Source organism: Ursus arctos, unplaced genomic scaffold, assembly GCF_023065955.2.
Source record: "Ursus arctos isolate Adak ecotype North America unplaced genomic scaffold, UrsArc2.0 scaffold_33, whole genome shotgun sequence".
NCBI lineage: Eukaryota > Metazoa > Chordata > Mammalia > Carnivora > Ursidae > Ursus > Ursus arctos.
Genome location: NW_026623019.1, coordinates 10,852,850 through 10,871,542, shown reverse-complemented (window position 1 = coordinate 10,871,542; position 18,693 = coordinate 10,852,850). Strand labels below are relative to the sequence as shown.

Below are 18,693 nucleotides of genomic sequence, written 5' to 3'. Positions count from 1 at the left end.
GTGGCCCTGAGTTAGTCCCTGCCAAGTTAGTCCCTGAGAAAGTCGCTGATTAAATACAGCAAGAATGATACAGCAAATAAGAAAATGCATTTCTATTTTCTTTGTAGGCACACTAATGATATCTTGTGGCCTTGAAAGTGGGTTCTCTGATTGTGGAGTACCTTAAATATACATGAACTCCCTGTTCAGACAGCACAATAGAGTGTAAGTCTGAAGAGCATCACGAAAAGATCTTTAATTTCTTTCCCCAACCCAATGCTTTTCTGTAGTAATCTGTAAAACTATGAACTTCCCTACCCCACAATTAACACTGCATTTTATTTTTCTTCCTTTTTTTCCCTTTCTCCTTCTGTTTTCTTCTTATTATAGGGAGGGGGGTGAGGAAGGGAAGGGTAAAATGCACAGGCTCTTTAATTAGGGCTTAGACAGGGGAGAAAAGTAATTGAAATATACATAAAATTAACCTGAGCTCTTAAAACTCTAGGTGTCACCATGGAGACCAGAGCATGAACTGTCTCCATGGAGACTTGAATGAATTTTGGGGCTTTAAATTATCATCACTTATTACCTGATGTCGATTTGGGCAATGAAGAGATGAGTTAAAATACATACATAAAAATAAAAGAAGTAGCCTCACATCAGAGAATTTATTAAGGGCAAATCTAGTTGTTCTGGTTCTTAGTATTCCATTATTCCACTGAATGGGAAGATACCCCAAGAGATGATTTCCCCCCGACTCAGAATTTTTCATGGAATCATCTAATGATATAGCTCCACAAATGCTACAGGAATGAATAGAGAAAAATAATTTCTAGAAAAGGCCTCTCTCATTCAGAAGTGTCAGTGTGATGCAGGTGACATGGCCCTGTCCATCATTCCAGCTGTAAGGAAGAGATGGTGCCTAGGCAATGACTTATTCCAGTAATGCATCAGGGATACTTTTAACAACCATTCTGTGCATATCACTTTATCAGGTCTATTATATACAACGGTTTTTAATATGTGGAGTGAAGTCAGGCAGACTTGTATTACATGCAACATATAGAGAAACACAGAAATCATGCAAATGTTCAAACTATATAATCAGAATTTTTCCCAGTTCAGATTCTACTTGCAAACCTAGAGGTACAGTCATTTAATTGATCAAATACTCAGTTGAGAGGTCACTTGAATGGTATATCATAGATAGTAAGTATTCACCAATTAAATAAAAATCACTCATAAAAGATTAAAATTTAATAAGTTTTAATATATAATAAAATAAGTTAATAGAAAGCAAACAATTATGACCAGAATGCATAAAAACAAAATAGTTGATCAGATTATTCATTTGGAAGTTTATATAATTTGAACTTTATGTAGGTTTTTGTTTTTTCTTAAGATAGATTTTGGTGACTGCTTGGATATGGAAGGGAAGCAAGGATGCCAACAGCACAGCCAGCTCAAAGAAATCAAGTATTTCTCACATTTTATGACCAACTCTCATTATTTAGGTTGTTATATTCTATAAAGTTGTCACAAATAATTAGCAAATACCAAATGACTGCTCCTGGGGAAATAAAGGAGTAGGTGTCTATAAGCCTCTTCTCATATTTTCATAAACCAATCAATATATAACCTGGTTTTATGTATGTTTAAGCTTAAATATACCTTATTTAATATATTCTGCTGATTCACTCACATTGAACTCACAGCCAACAGCACAATAACTCGTGACTGAATGAAGCTTGTGCAACATATATTTTCTCCACAACGCACATCACAGCCTTCTTGCACATAACACTAGATAGCACTCCAGCAGTATGGGGGCTATATCGACAATGAAATTACCAATGAAAAGCACAAAAATGCTAAATAGATCATGAAAAAAGAAAACTTACTTATTTACAGTATGAGAGCTGAAACAAGAATGCAGAGTGTCACTTTGTCTGATCTCAGTCTGGAGGGTTGAGGGGGTGTGGGGGTGGAGAGTGACTAAAAAATTGTGCCTCTCTGCACATGTCCATAAATGACCATGAGTATTGATTTGGGGTTATGAATACATTTTAGCAAGAAGGCAAATTCACAAATACAGAATCTGCAAATAATGAGGATCGATTGTACTCCGGACTTTGGAGAACTATTTCTTTTTCCCTATGAGGTTGCTTCTTTGTCGTCCATTGCACTTGCCTGTGAGAGCATGTTCTCTTTTGTGTATCTATGGAGCTCCTATTCGTCCTTCTAAACCCTGCTCAGGAAACCGCACACACACACACACACACACACACACCTCTTCTTGTTACCTTTACCTCTTATACTCACCTCTATTTTGCACAAATCAGATTATACTGAATTTAATGGCATTCTCCTTTACAGATCTGTGAAATTCCTTGACATCCATGACCATGTCCTAATACATGTATATAACCTTTACTGTGCTTACTATGTGCCACGCTACATGTTAAAAGGTGCTTCACACACAATACCATGTTTAATCTTACAATAATCCTATCATCGCCATTTTACAGTTGCAGAAACAGAGGCCTAGAGCAGTCATATGACTTGCCATAGCACATGCTGCAGAGCTGATATTCAAACCTGGAGTCCAAGTGTTTAACCATTATATTATCCTAAAAAATTAGTATTAGCTGCCATATATATATATATATATATATATATATATATATATATATATATATTTTTTTTTTTTTTTTTTTTTAGCTGCCATATATTTTTGACTGCTTACTACGTACAGGCAAGGCGTTAAATGCTTTAGACAAATTAACTCATTGAATCCATTTTATCTGTCTCTGTGTCTCCAACACATAGCAAAGTACATGATACATTAATGTTTGTTGAATTTATTTCTTCCTGTTCCCAACATTCTTTCTAAAACTAACAGCATAAGAACTCTACATTTTCAGCAGTGACCAGAATGACTTTCCGTGTTAGACCACACTTCTCCCCTACCAAATTCCTCATCTCCTTCTCATGTATGTTCTTCTGTGGTTTTGCTACTGATGTCTACGATGTCCACAAATCATGGTAGGGCAGAAGAGAGCAGAAACACTGCCCACTTGAAAAAGGTCTTTGTCTTTAACAGCAATTTCTAATAGTGATTTATATTATGACCTACATCTTTATAGAGTAACAAAATCATGGAAGAGCTAAGTGTTTTGCTTGAGATCTATGAGGTAACCCCTGTATGAGGCTAAAAGAGGATTTTCTACTTCCCAATATAGCTTTGGATCCCAAGTCTATCTAGCCTCTCACACTGAGTTCAAAACAGGCAGAGAGTTAGTTTTAGGAAAGGGAATTAAAAGTAGGGGAGTGGACTTGTAGGAAAGTGGGTAAGCCGTAGAAAGTTTGCAAGACAGAAATTGCAGGGTTCACATACATAACATGAATGAATAGGATCAAGGAGGGTTTAGACAAATTAACTCATCTCCCTCCTGCTGTTCCCTAACCGACCCTTCCTTTTATGAATAAGTAATGTTATCTCAGAAATGTGATTTCTAGGCCTCTGCAAAAACCCTCACCTCCATCGTCTGTGAGGGTGATCTATGACCTCTGGTGGACAGGGAGCTGCTGCAGCAGGTCTCAGTATGTCTGGGGAGCTGCTCTTGGAGGCTTTCCTATCTCTTCCTGCTGCCCCAGCTCTCACTCCCACCCTCTTTATCTCTCCTTTGAAGATCTTTCTTCCCTTTCTTTTTTCTCCCTTGTCTCCTCTCCTAGTTAGCTCACTTGTCTCTTTTTCTTTCTCACCTCTTCCTTTTTCCTTTCTCTGCTCTTCTCTTCCTCTTTTTTCATTCTCTTATCTGTTTATTCCATCCTCAACACCTTTGCCCTCTTTCTATTACTGTCCTTTCCTCTCCTCCCCATCCCTTCCCCCAGCAGCCGGGAACTGCAGAGAGCTCGCTCACCAAGAATACACCAACACGGGTTTCGAGTACTTCTTGTGATGGGAGCGGAGGGTGAGGGAGCCCTTGCGCTCCAGCAAGTCCATGGGTCCGAGCTCAAACCAGTATTGCCTACTGCTGCACCAGTCCTGGCAGGAACTGCCAGAGCGCTCCATTGAGGCCGGCCACATTCAGACCTCGGAGGATTTCTTTCCGCACCTATTCTGCTCCCCACCCAACACCGATCAGGATTCGGCGTCTCTCATCTCCTGAGCAACCTGGGGCGGGGTCAATGGAGAGGGCGGGGCCAGTGGAGGGGCGGATCCCTCAAACCTAATAGCTCTGGTTTCCCAGACACAGTGGTTACTGATTAGAAAGAAACTACATTTCCCAGAATGCAACGAGGGGAGCAACCCGCCTACGGAGAGGCTGGGAGGGACATCCTCGGCCTCCTGGAATCTGTAGTTTCACCCTACCACCAGCCTAAACCTGAGAGTGGCCGGCGGAGTTAAGGGGGACCAGCGGGTCAGTTAAGGGCTTAGGGGACCTGAGCCCAGAGCAGGTCTGCTCCGACCATCCTTGCAGAAGTTCTTTTTACCATCCATCATCTGTTGCCACCACACCTTCTACTTACAAGCATGTAAGTTTAATTAAAAGGGAGCAAGAGAACACCCCTCAAACCCTAAAATATGTCATTTATATAGCTTTTCTGAGAAGGACGAGCATAATCATTCAGCAAATCAGCTAAAAAGTCTGGGGATGAAAAAGCCTTGACTGATTCCGGTTTCAGCTACTTTCTCAACCTTTGTGAGCACGAATTTCTTCCTCTGAAAAAAACAGTACGGGATGGGACGGAGAAGGGGGCAGGGTAGACACAAGAATCTGAGGTCCCTTCAGGCTGTAACGCTGAAAGACCCAACTCTAAGGTACAGTTTAGGGCTCCAGGGCATTCAGCTCCCTGAGACCTGCCAGTTCTCATTTTCACACTTGATACTTTATGACAACACAAATTTATTACATTATTGTGTTAATATGTGACGAGGAGATTTCAAAAAGATTACCTATGGCACTGCTTTCAAGAAATGATTGGATAGCTGCTTTGTAGAAGGAAGGTGCTTATTTCATCTTTGACTTTCTAAGAGAGGAATATTTAACACATCAGAATTCTCCTCCCCAGCTGAGTTGAGCACCATAAGAGCATTAGTGGACTTCATCATGGCCATCCCTCTGACCTGGCATGATGCTTAATACATGGCATCATTTCAGAGTATGAGAATGAATACTGCCTTTGAGTACTGTAGATTTACCTGGGCTTCCATAAATTCCAGAAGTGTCTTACTTTATAAAGACTACATATACACAAAAATACAAACTTAAAAACACAAATTAAGAGACATTTCACATTACAAATGGATTCTATAGTTTGCAAAAGATTTATTATATAGCACTCCTAAAAATAATGAAGTGGTCTTCTGGATCAGTTTTCACAAATTTGATTACACACAACTACTAAGTGCTTCTCTGTGGCCTGTGGTACCTAGTGTGGGTGCCTGTGGTATGCTAAGGCCCTTATTTTACTGACAGCCACAGTTAAGCCATGTTATTTAAAACCAGATAAATAGTCCACTGTCACCAGAAAAATGCTAGTGAGTACTGAGCGCTATTTTAGCCCTTTTCTTCTTGAAGAAATGAAAAAGAAAAATAGAAATTAACTTGAAAAGGCTAAATAAGATCCGTGTTAAGCTTAATTCTGCCCAAACAAAGCAAAACATGTTGCTGTCACTCCAAAAATATTACCATCATTACTACCATCTGTTTTTTAAAATTTTATTTTACTTATGCTTAAAGTGTATTTACTTTGCTTATGCTTAAAGTGATGGCAACATAATATATACACGACCAAGATGTCAGGTTTCTGCAGCCAGTTTGACTCAGAGACAGAGGCTGTCCAGAGTCAAGCCCTTTCTGAGGTACATGGATGGGTACTACAGAGATTTAAAACAAATGTAGCTTATTATTTTAGAGTTCCTTAAACCAAGCTGAAGCCTAGTTTAGTCTATGAATATGCTTTTTTGTTATACTTTTTCCCCTTTATACCAACTTTACCAGATTTATGTCTTCTGTGTCTACTAAACACTTTTCAACATCCTTGTGTTGGGATATATGAGATTGACTCTCTGACACCCTCAAGTTCAGACTCCTTCCATTCTCTTTGTATACACCAGTACATTCTGTGGAATTTTTGCTTTGCTGATTGCTTATCGATGAAATAGGAAGAGAACAGAAGGGTTTTGTGAGAATTATGTAAGATAATATATTGAAAGCAGGTGGAACAGTGCCTAATGGATGCTTAGCTCTCAATTAAATTTCAACTACTACTGCTATTGTTACATCCTAACTCTGCCCTTATCACTTGGAAAAGCGCCCTAAAATGTGCTTGTTTGTGTGGAGTTTCCTAAATATACGTTCTGTTTTTCAAGCTTTGTCTGTTTACAAGGGTTTTTCAAATGAGTATCTTTTTATTGTATTTTAATATGAAATTTAACAGTCTGAATCAGAAAAATGTTGGCAAGATATTTGGATATGTTACCAGTGACAATGATGGTTTTGTATTCATATGAAATCTTTTCTCTTCAAGACCATTAATAAGCTTTATGCTTTTTAAATGTGAAATCACTGATCCTCAACACACTTGAGTTATTCCTGTTTTCCTCAAACTTCATCAAACCAATGAAGTGTAGGGATTAAAGCAATGCCTTCTATTTAGATTAATCTCTTTTCACCATAATATCCTTGGGGTAAGAAAATTATAGTTCAAGTGGCTGAAACAGGACTTTCTACAGGAAACTGCAGGCAGACCAACTCAGGAAGTGGGAACCCCTATCATGTGAGGCTACTCTAATATATTTATCCGTTTTATCAGATTATTTAAGAAGTTGCCAAGAAGACCTGACCAGAACAGCAAACCTAAAACAGATGTAAACCAGCCAGATGTAAATGGCCACAGGGGCAAACCTCTACAGCATCTCCTTTCTCTTTCTGTCTTAACGATCATCGGCTCAATTCCAGGAAAGCACCTGCCCAGAACCTTCCAAAGTCACTATCAGCCTATTCTCCCCCCAGCATTAAACTTTCTTCTACCAAATATCATGCAATTAAGCTGAGAAAACAAAAATCTAATTCTGTAAGAAAATTACCTTGTACTATCTCCATGTTGAATCGTTTAAATCTATAAAAAAAAAACCCAATTTGTATTTAAATTATATAATACTCAGAAGTTTAAAATTAAGTATCTATGTCCTAATCAAGGATTGATAGCATCATATTTTTTTAATTCTCCAGGAATAGGGAGCTCCCGTCACCCACTACATATACATCTCGGGGTTCACTTGAGAATGTTTTATACAAAAAAGTTAGAGTCTACCACCAATGTCAAAATGAATGAGATTTTTGGTCTTCCCCACTCCTTCCACGTCCCCACTTCCATCCTTTCCTCCTCCCTCTCACCCTTCTTTCCCTTTTCCCACATTTCCTCCCTTTATCCTTTCCTTTCCGATGCTCTACTCCTTCTCTTCTTCTTCCCTCCCCTTCTTTCTCTTCTCCTTCCCTCTCTATTTCCTCCTCCCCTTCTTCCTCCTTCGAGAAGTGAAATGGATTTCAGAGTCAGAATCTGTTGTTGGGCACCCAAGATAATCTGGTACAATTCAGTTATGTGAAAAATATGAAAGAAAAATAATGAGATCCAGATACCAGGGCCAAAATTATATGAATAAGCTCCCATTTAATGACCTAAGAACTCTCAAAAGAGTCAACTCTGACAAAAGCTCCAATCTTCTTTCCTTTCCTTTAAGTATTCATAACTACCAATGGTCTTTTTAAAAATGAATTTAACCTTGAGTATGATTTCTCTGTACTTCTAATTTGGTTTGTAAACCTATTAGGCATTGACTTGCTCTCAAACAATTATTATTAATTTTCATATTGACTAAGTACTGTCATGCAACAGGCATGATCTCTAGAACTCCTACTATCAGCAGAGAGGATTAATTTATTAAATATTCAAAATATGGTATTCTATAATTCAGCATTTCCTTATTTTGATAGCCAATAAGTGAGATTCTTTGGCAGAACTGTCCATAACTATTATGATAAAATTTTAATGTCCTGGATTAGTAATAACATCCTCTAACATAAATGTAGATTAGGGAGTTCTTTAACATTCTACAGATTGGATATCTTTAATTATTCAAAGACTGAATATCCATTTTCACAAATGATCTAAACCCTTGGTTTCTTCCTTTTCTACCCTGTGCTGCTTTGGTTTCTTGGCACCTTTACTGTTTATTAGCGACAAGAATGAGACCATGTATCTACCAGTTAACCATTCTTAGGAAAGGAGAGGTACTTGAAATTAAGTTCAGTATTGTTGTGGCTTTCTGTTTCTCATGCTCTTAACTCTGCATAAAGGAACATCCTCTCCCAGGGAGGAAGCTCAGAGAAAAGAAACTGGATTTGGGCTCCTTTTGCTCCTGACGGTGATGGACATTTTCCCATGTCCCCACAAGTCCCACTCCCAGATGCATGGTGAGCAGGCTGGTAAGAAACCCACTGAAAGGCTTCCCCCAGAGGATCAGGTGTGTGCAGGAGTTTTCTGGCTGGTGAGTACACCACACACACAGCTGAGGATGCCCAGTCACCAGTCTGGAGTAGAGGTCGGGAGCTCAGGGAAGAAGCTGGAGAATTTCCAGAACCTTAAAGGACTGTCTGAGTGCTGCACGAGGTTGAGTTTCTTGCGTTTGGCTGGCATACGCCAGACTTGTGGTGCTATTTCCTCTGTTCATTAAATCTCTTTCTACAGCATCATGTTTAGGTTGCTTTAAACTACAGAGGTTTTCAGATTATTTCAGGGAAAAGATCATTTTCTAAAGGGCCAGGGCAGGAATAAAGCAAGTATGATAATGTTAAAAAATAATAACAAAGGAAGCAGACTTAGAGTAAGGATTTTCAAGACCAAACAATCATTTATATTCTTAGCACCCATTCTATGACCAATTAGTATAGTTAACCCTTAAACAACTCAGTTATGAACTGCACACGTCCACTTACATAAGGAATTTTTTCAATTAATATATTGGAAAAGTTTTCGGAGATTTGTGACAATTTGAAAAAACTTGCAAACTGTAACCTAGAAATATCGAAAAATTAAGAAAACAGTCGGTATATCATGAATTCTTAAATATATATGTAGATACTAGTCTCTTTTATTGTTTACTACTATAAAATATATACAAATCTGTTAAAGAAAAGTTAAAATTTATCAGAGCTTATGCACACACTTACAGACCATACATAGTGCCATTTGCAGTCAAGAGAAATGTGAGCAAGTGTAAAGATGCTGTATTAAGCCATAACTGCAGAAAATTAATTGTAGTACCTACTGTACTAAGGTAATAATTTGGTAGCCACCTCCCATTGCTCCTGCAGCGAGCTCAAGTGTCGTGAGCACCCTCTTCCAACGTCCTATGACGCTGAACATTTCCACTTGAGCACTTTGGCTCTCCAGTAAATTGTGCTGCACAGTAAAAAGCCATCTCTCATGGTTCTCACATCGTTTTCATCATGTTTAGTGCAATGTTATAAACCTTGAATAACACCACGGGACCCACTGGAAGTGCCACTAGTGATGCTGGAAGTGCTCCCAAAAGTCCCAAGAAGTCATGACATTACAAGAAAAAGATGATTTGCTTGATGTGTACCACAGACTGAGGTCTGCAGCTGTGGTTGCCCACCATTTCAAGATAAAGGAGTTCAGCATAAGCACAATTTAAACAAAAAAAAAAAAAAAGGAAAATTTGTGAAGCTGTTGCTGCAGCTTTGCCAGCAGGCATGAAAACCCTGCACTTTCTGCGAAATACCTTTTTATATCATTTTGAAAATGCAGCTTGTATGTGGATGCAGGATTGCTTTAAGAAAGCCATCCTTATCTACTCTAATATGATTCATGAAAAAGCAAAGTCACTACATGACAACTAGAACAAAAGGAAGGTGAAGGATCTAAAGCTCGAGAATTTAATGCCAGCAAAGGATGGTTTGATAATTTTAAAAAGGTTTGGCTTTAGGGGTGCCTGGCTGGCTCGGTTGGTGGAACATGAGACTCTTGGTTTCAGGGTTGTAAGTTCAAGCCCCACATTGGGTGGAGAGATGACTTAAAAAATAAAAAAATAATAAAAAAATAAAAGATTTGGGTTTAAGAAATGTCAAGATACCGAGAGGCAGCTTCTGCCAACCAAGAAGCAGCAGACAAATTCCCAGATGCCATTAAGAAAATCATTGAGGAGAAAGGATATCTGCCTGAACAGATAGTTAATACAGAAGAAAGTGCCCTATTCTGGGGGGAAAATTGCCATAAAAATGTATTAAGTAAGGGGGGGCGCCTGGGTGGCTCAGTTGGTTGAGTGTCTGCCTTCAGCTCAGGTCATGATCCTGGGGTCCTGAGATCAACCCACATGTTGGGCTCCCTGTTCAGTGGGGAGCCTGCTTCTGCTCTTCCTCTGCCTCTCCCCACCCCTCCCCTCCTCTTGTGCTCTCTCTCGGGCTCTCTCTCTCTCTCAAATAAATAAAATCTTTCTTTAAAAAAATGTATTAGTAAGGAAGAGAAGCTAGCACCAAGATTTAAGGCAGAAAGGATAGGCTAACTCAGTCTTTTGTGCAAATGCAGTCTGGTTTATGATCAGGACTGCCCTTATCTAAAAGGCTGCTAACCCCTGAGCCTTGAAGAGAAAAGATAAACACCAGCTTCTAGTCTTCTGGATGTACAACAAGAAGGTCTGGACAAAAAGAACCCTTTTTTCTGAGCTGGTGCCATCATGATGCTTTGTCCCTGAAGTCAGGAAATATTTTCTTTTGATATTGGATGATGCCCTTGGCCACCCAGATTCCCATGAGTTCAACACTGACAGCATGAAAGTGGTCTACTTGCCCCCAAATGCAACATCTCTAATCACTGTTGATCAGGGTTTCCTAAGGACCTTTAAGGCTCAGTACACACACTACTCTATGGGAATGATTGTCAATTCTATGAAAGAGAAACCCAATACAGAGAACATCAAGAAAGTCTGGAAAGATTATACCATTAAAGATGCCACTGTTGTTACCAAAAAAAAAAACACCAACAACTATGAGAACCATCAAGCCCAAAAAACAATAAATTCCTGCTGGAAAGAACTGTCTAGACATTGTGTATGACTTCATAGGACCCATGACAGAGCCAATCAAGGAAATCTAACCCCAACCCCTCCATTGTTTAAGGGGCAACTGTAATTGCTTTAGTATACATTAGGTGTGGAGAGTTTCCAAGTAACACTAATAATTTCTAGTTAAAGTTTCCCTAATCATAGTGACTCATATAGTACAGTTTTGACGACCAATGACACAAAGCCAAATCTAACGAGTTAGGACAAAAAGAGGAGTTTACGGACTCATGTAGATGGAAATTACAGGGGCAATTCTGGCTTCAAGCATATATGAATCCCAGGAGTTGATGATGTCTTGGGATGCTATTTCACTATTTCTTGGTTTTGCTTTCCTTCTTGGGTAAGCTTATTTTCAGGCAAATGGCTGAGAATGGCTTATTCTCTCCCCAGTGGCTAACAACTTACATTGCTTCCCTACCCTCTCATAACATAAAGTGTTCCTCTTTCCTCTAGCTCCAACAAAAGTCCTAGAAACTGATTGGCCTGACCTGACTCGTGATTGTTCTAAAAAAAACCACTAGCTCAAGGCCCAGGGTTGATTAGTATGCTCCCCAGCTTGATCTGTGTCATGGTCTCCCCTCCCGAGGGAGGTTTGCCCTTTCTGACTAATCTAGACTGAAAGTATGGGATTGGACTAAAGGGAAAAACAGATTGATTCTCAAAATAATGGGAAAGCATGCCTGATAGGCAAAAACAACAGATACCCACTGTAGGCAGTGGGTATCTGTAGTGTAGACACTTCATAAAATATTTTCAGATATATTCTCTTACCTGGCCCTTACAAAAATAATGTGGGGTTCATATTGGCATTTTTATTTCTAAGATGAGTAAACTAAATCACACAACCAGAGACAAAGCCAGTCTTATATTCTTATCTTTAGACTCCAAGGAAGGTTCTTAATCTTATCCTACTACAGATACTACATATGTATATATATTCTTGTTTTCAGGAGCCTGAACTCTCTAGTAGGACTACAGTATTATGTCCTTTACTTCTGTAACTTTTGTCTCCTCTAGATATGTCATGGCTTTTCAACTTAAGGCATTAAGTTGTTTGTAAGGCTGGGCTAGCAGTATGTTTCCAAAATACCCCCCCTTGTTAATTTCCTCTGAAATTATACAATTCCATTCTCCCAAAGCTTTCATAAAATACAGTCAAATAGTTTGGGTCTCTCATCCCTTTGCCTGTCACTTGGGATCAAATTTCATTTTTGTCCTGAAAAACATCTGGCTCCCATTTTGCCTTTCGTTTACTCTCATCTACTCTGTGTCTGGATTGATTTTCCTTTCTCAGAGTAACCCCACCCCACTGTGGTGTGTTCACTGTCCCTAATAGGACTAGGGGACTTGAATCTTTCTTCCTCAGATTTCTCTTGTCACTCTAGAATCCAGAGAATGTAAAGGGTATCTGAATTTCTAAAACATTTCAACATAAGCTTTTATTCCACAGTGAAAGGTTAAATGTGTTGTTTTCCCTAAAGTGATGACTTTAGAACAAGTGTGATTTTATGTTCATATAAAATTCTAAGAACAAAAATACCAAGATCTCAATATCCTTTACAAAAATATTCAAAAAGCCTGTATCCATTTCTATCAAGAATTACAGTTTTAATATTAAAGGAAACTACCCTGAAATGTATTTTAAATGTAATTATATAGCTCATGCACTGTCATCTCTTCTCATTTACCAGTGTCTATTCTATTTAGTTTAAGATGAACTAAATTCTATTTCTGACTGAACCTTATTATTATTAAAAAATGCATCATATTTTCTCCCAGTGTGGATATGCATGAGGAGAATATTTTGTGTAAAAATTAATTGCCTTTTCTTCTTGGCACATTACAAGGAAGACTATTTTAGAAGTAAAAAATACTAATGATTACTCCGATTCACCAATTGGAAAAGTTTCTTCAGTACTGTGACACGAAATTTCCTTCCATTATACTCAGAATGTGGCATAAATGTTTTTTATTTTCCAGATGGCTATAATTTCTTCCTTTCTATCTAAATTTATAAGAGTCACGGAATGAACAAGCCTAGAATCTGAGCTCACCGGGAGAGTGAAAGTTACATGGTACAGCATCTTAGCCAAGGGAGAAGGGTACTCCTGGCCTCTAGAACACTGCTAAGGAGACTTATCCTACCTACCTCTACATGAACCCAGAGGAGAGAGCTCACGATTCACAAAGGCAGCCCATTCCAGTTTCGTACAAGTATAATCGTAAATTCCATCTTATGCTGAGCTAACATGAACCTTCTGCTAGATGCACTTGTTGGTTCGGCTTCTGGAAGATAAAAGATAAGCTTTATTTCTCTCTTGTGAAAAACCCTTTCAGATACATGAAGAGAGTTAACATGCCTTCTCTTTTCGCAGGTGAACAAAGTAAACAAACCTACGTATTTTTCATATTCATTTTGGCTGAAAACCTCCAGATGTGCATCAGTTTGATCCTGATCCCCTTAAAAAGTGATTCTCAGGAAAGAGCACACTGTTTTACTCTGACCAATGCCAACTACAGTAGGGCTACCACTGTGTCCCACACATTTGATTCTTTGCCTTTATTAGCACAACATAAGCATGGGAGAAAGGAAGAAAGAAAGGATAAGAGACAGGAAGGAAGAAAGGGAAGGAGGGAGGAAGAGAAAGAGAAAACAGAAGAACTGAAACAAGATCAGGGAGAAATAAAAAATTCAAAATATATGCATGCCCTGGGGCTAATACTTGGATCGGAACTACCATCTTGTGACTAAGCTTTGGACCTCTGGCAAGGTTGAAAGCTCATTATCAAGTGTTCTGCATTAAGCCTGGAGCCTTTGAAGCAACAACAGAAGGGGTCTATGAAAATACAAATTCTCGGGGGTGCATGGGTGGCTCAGTCAGTTGGGCGGTTGGGCATCTGCCTTTGACTCAGGTCATGATCCTGGGGACCCAGGGGTCAAGCCTGCATCCAGCCCCTCGTGGATTTCCCTGCTCTGTGAGGAGCCTGCTTCTCCCTCTCCCTTTGCCCCTCCCCCTGCTCATTCTCTCTCTCATGTGCTATCTCTCTCTCAAATAAATGAAATCTTTTTTTTTAAAAGATTTTATTTATTTATTTGACAGAGAGACAGCCAGCGACAGAGGGAACACAAGCATGGGGAGTGGGAGAGGAGGAAGCAGGCTCCCAGCAGAAGAGCCTGATGTGGGGCTCGATTCCAGATCGCCGGGATCACGCCCTGAGCCGAAGGCAGACGCTTAACGACTGCACTACCCAGGTGCCCCTGAAATCTTTAAAAATAAAAAAATACAAATCCTCGCCAAAGCAAGTATCCCCAATTTATATTCTCAGGATTCCCCCAGATTAAATTCAACAAGGGTGAGCTCACAAGATGTTATTGGGAAACACAGAAGGAAATAAGGTAGGATAAGCAAAAACAACAAATAATAGATTTAAGTCCCCTACTACCAATCACCCCCCCCCAACTCAAATGCTTGAATTATCAGATGCAGCATGTTGGCTAATCTGAATCAAAATTCCAAAGAAACAAATCCTAGAGTTATAAAACCACCTGATGAAGGGATAAATCACTATCAAAAATGGTCAGAGAAATTTTTAACATGAACATGGACGCATTAGCAGTTTCCTCTTACCATGGAAATCTGAAAGCCACAAAAATATGGAAAACAGAAATTCAAATTTTGGTAAAATTAAGAGACTCCAAAATAGTTGTAAAGGCTGCTGAGCCTTTAGGATTCACGTGGCAGTAAGTGAAGAGAAGCCTACGAGCAATGTGGCAGCTAGAGTCCCAAAATCCATGTCCTCCACCAAGATTTCCTTCCCTAATATGAGGGAGTATGAATATAATGAATGCAATATTACACCTGTGATTATGTTATATTACATGACAAATGAGATTCTGCAGATGCAATTAAGAGTACTAGTCAGTTGACTTTGAGTTAATCAAAAGGGAGATTATCTGGGTGGACCTATCTAACCACATGAGCCCTGTGAAAGCAGAGAGTTTTCTGTCTGGTGGCAGAAGAGAAAGAAAGATCTAAAATAGAAGGAGTCCATTACATTGTACACCTGAAACTAATATACCACTGCATGTTAACTGATTGGAATTAAAATAAAACTTAAAAAGTGAAAAAAAAAAACAAAAAAAACAAAACAAGAGGATTCCAGGTACTATTGCTGGTTTTGAAGATGGAGGGGCCCAAATGAAGGAAGGGAGAGTGGCCTCTAGGAGCTCTAAGAGTCGTGTGCAGCTGACAGCTAGCAGGAAAATGGAGACCTCAGTGCTACAGTTGCAGGGAAATGAATTCTGCCAACAACCAGAATGATCTTGGAAGTGATTTCTTCCCTAGAGATTTCAGATAAGCGCCCAGTCTAGCTGATATCTTGATCTTAGCCTTGTGAGATCCTAGAGAACCCAGTGAAGCCTGCCCCACTTCTGACTTACAGAACTGTGAGCTAACAAACACTGTTTTAAGCCATTACATTTTTGGTAATGTTATGCAGCAACAGAAAACTAAAATAAATATTTCAGAAAGTATTACTTTTATTTTATTTTTATTTTATTCATTGTTAATTTTTCAAGTTTTTATTTAAATTCCAGTTAGTTAACATAGAATGTAATATTATTTTCAGGTGTAGAATTTAGTGGTTCAACATAGAACACCTGGTGCTCATCACAAGCGTCTTCCTTAATCCCCACCACCTATTTAACCCATCCCCCCACCCACCTCCCCTCTGGTAGCCATCAGTTTGTTCTCTATAGTTAAGAGTCTGTTTCTTGATTTTCCTTTCTCTCTTTTCCCCCCATGTTTATTTAGTTTTGTTTCTTAAATTCTACATATGAGTGAAATCAGATGGTATTTGTCTTCCTCTGAATGACTTATTTTGCTTAGCATAATACTCTCTAGCTCCATTCACATCATTGCCATATATGTGTGTGTGTGTGTGTGTACATATATATATACACACATAAATAAATATACCACCTCTTCTTTATCCATGCATCAGTTGATGGACATTTAGGCTCTTTCCATAGTTTGGCTATTGTGGACATTGCAGCTATAAACATCAAGGTGCATGTATTCCTTCAAATAAGATTTTCGTATCCTTTGGGTAAATATCTAGTGATGCAATTGCTGGATCATAAGGTAGTTCTACTTTTTAACTTTCTGAGGAACCTCCATACCGTGTTCCAGAGTGGCTGCACCAGCTTGCATTCCCACCAACGGTGTAAGAGGGTTCCCCTTTCTCTGCATCCTTGCTAACACCTGTTGTTTTTTGTGTTGTTAATTTTAGCCATTCTGACTGGTATGAGGTGGTATCTCATTGTAATTTTAATTTTTATTTCCCTGACGATGAGTGATATTGGGCATCTTTTCCACGTCTGTTCGCCATCTGTATGTCTTCTTCGGAAAAAATGTCTATTCATGTCTTCTGCCTGTTTTTAAACTGGATTATTACAACTTTGGGTGTTGTTTTATGAGTTCTTTATATATTTTGGAAACTAACCCTTTATCAGATATGTCACTTGTAAATATCTTCTCCCATTCTGTAGATTGCCTTTTAGATTTGTTGATTGTTTCTTTCGCTGTGCAGAAGTTTTTTTTATCTTGATGAAGTCCCAATAGTTTATTTTCACTTTTTTTAATAATATTTTTTTATTATATTATTTTTGCTTTTATTTCCCTTGCTTCAGGAAACATCTACAAAAATGCTGCTATGGCCGATGTCAGAGAAATTACTGCCTGTGCTCTCTTCTAGGATTTTTATGGTTTCAGGTCTCACATTTAGGTCTTTAATCTGTATTGAGTTTATTTTTGTGTGTGACGTATGAAAGTGGTCCAGTTTCATTCCCCTGCTGTTCAATTTTTTCTACACCATTTGTTGAAGATATTGTTTTTTTCGTCATTGCGTATTCTTTCCTCCTTTGTTGAAGATTAATTGACCATATAATTCAGGGTTCATTTCTGGGTTTTCTATTCTATTCCATTGATCTAGGTGTCTATTTTGTGCCAGTACCATACTGTCTTGATCACTACAGTTTTGTAATATAACTTGAAGTCTGGAATTGTAATATTTCCAGCTTTGCTTTTCTTTTTCAAGATTGCTTTGGCTATTAGGGGTCTTTTGTGGTTCCACACAAATTTTAGGATTGCGTGTTCTAGTTCTGTGAAAAATGCTGTTGGTATTTTGATAGGGATTACATTAAATGTATAGCTTTCTTTGGGTAACGTAGGCATTTTAACAATATTTGTTGTTCCAAGCCATGAGTTTGGAATGTTTTTCCACTTCTTTGTGTCATCTTCAATTTCTTTCATCAGTGTTTCATAGTTTTCAGAGTACAGGTCTTTTATGTCTTTGGTTAGGTTTATTCCCAGGTATCTTAGGGTTTTGGTGCAAGTGTAAGTGGGATTGAGTCCTTGATTTCTCTTTCTGCTGCTTCATTTTTAGCGTATAGAAATGCAACAGATTTCTGTATGTTGATTTTGTATTCTGAGACTTTACTGAATTCATGTATCAGTTCTAGCAATTTTTTTGGTGGAGTCTTTTGGGTTTTCTGTAGAGAGTATTGTGTCATCTGAAAATAGTGAAAGTTTGACTTCTTCCTTACAGATTTGGAGGCCTTTTATTTCTTTTTGTTGTCTGACTGCTGTGGCTAGGACTTCAAGTTCTGTGTTAAACAACAGTGGTGAAAGTGGTCATCCTTGTCTTGTTCTTGACCTTAGGGGAAAAGCTCTCAGTTTTTCCCCACTGAGGATGATATTAGCTGTAGGTTTTTCATATATGGCCTTTATTATGTTGAGGTATGTTCCCTCTAACCCTACTTTGTTCAGAGTTTTTACCATGAATGGATGTTGTACTTTGTCAAATGCTTTTTCTGCATCTATTGAAAGAATCATATGGCTCTTATCCTTTCTTTTATTAATGTGGCATATCATGTTGATTGACTTGTGAATATTGAATTACACATGCAGCCCAGGAATAAGTCCCACTTGATTGTGGTGAATGATTCTTTTCATGTAGTGTTGGATTCAGGTGGATTGGTTCATTGAGAACAATGGACAATATCTTATGTTCACTGGGGATATTGGCCTGCAGTTTTCTTTTGTAATGGAGTCTCTATCTAGTTTTGGTATCAGGGTAATGTTGGACTCATAGAATGGATGTGGAAGTTTTCCTTCCTTTTGTATTTTTTAGGATAGTTTGAGAAGAATAGGTATTATCTCTTTAAATGTTTCGTAGAACTCACCTGTGAAGCCATCTGACCCTAGACTTTTGTTTGTTCGATTACTGATTCAGTTTCTTTGCTGGTTACCAGGCTGTTCAAGTTTTCTATTTCTTCCCATTTTGGTAGTTTCTATGTTTCTAGGAATTTATCCATTTCTTCCAGGTTGTCCAATTTGTTGGCATATAGTTTTTCATAATATTTTCTTATAATTGTTTGCATTTCTGTGGTGGTGGTGATTTCTCCTCTCTCATTTGTGATTTTACTTATTTGGGTCCTTTTTCTTTTCTTTTTGATATGTCTGGCTAGAGGTTTATCAATTTTATTAATGTTTTCAAAG

The 18,693-nt window shown here is 38.5% G+C and overlaps 2 protein-coding genes across 3 annotated transcripts in view; both read right to left on the bottom strand.

The window, feature by feature from the left end:
* Positions 1–18,693, bottom strand: part of MAMDC2 (MAM domain containing 2) — a 374,048-nt gene that overhangs the window by 333,188 nt on the left and 22,167 nt on the right. The gene's annotated exons all lie outside the window — the stretch shown is intronic.
* The window catches only part of CFAP95 (cilia and flagella associated protein 95), a 113,057-nt gene that overhangs the window by 72,197 nt on the left and 22,167 nt on the right, over positions 1–18,693 (bottom strand). Inside the window, exon 1 of one of the 2 annotated variants that reach the window (XM_026519349.3) lies at positions 3,903–4,130. The exons of the other annotated variant lie outside the window; for it this stretch is intronic. Coding sequence (XP_026375134.1) covers positions 3,903–4,069 — 167 coding nt within the window. The 5' untranslated portion in view covers positions 4,070–4,130. Of the gene's footprint in view, positions 1–3,902; positions 4,131–18,693 lie in introns of those variants that run through there. 2 annotated transcript variants of the gene reach the window in all.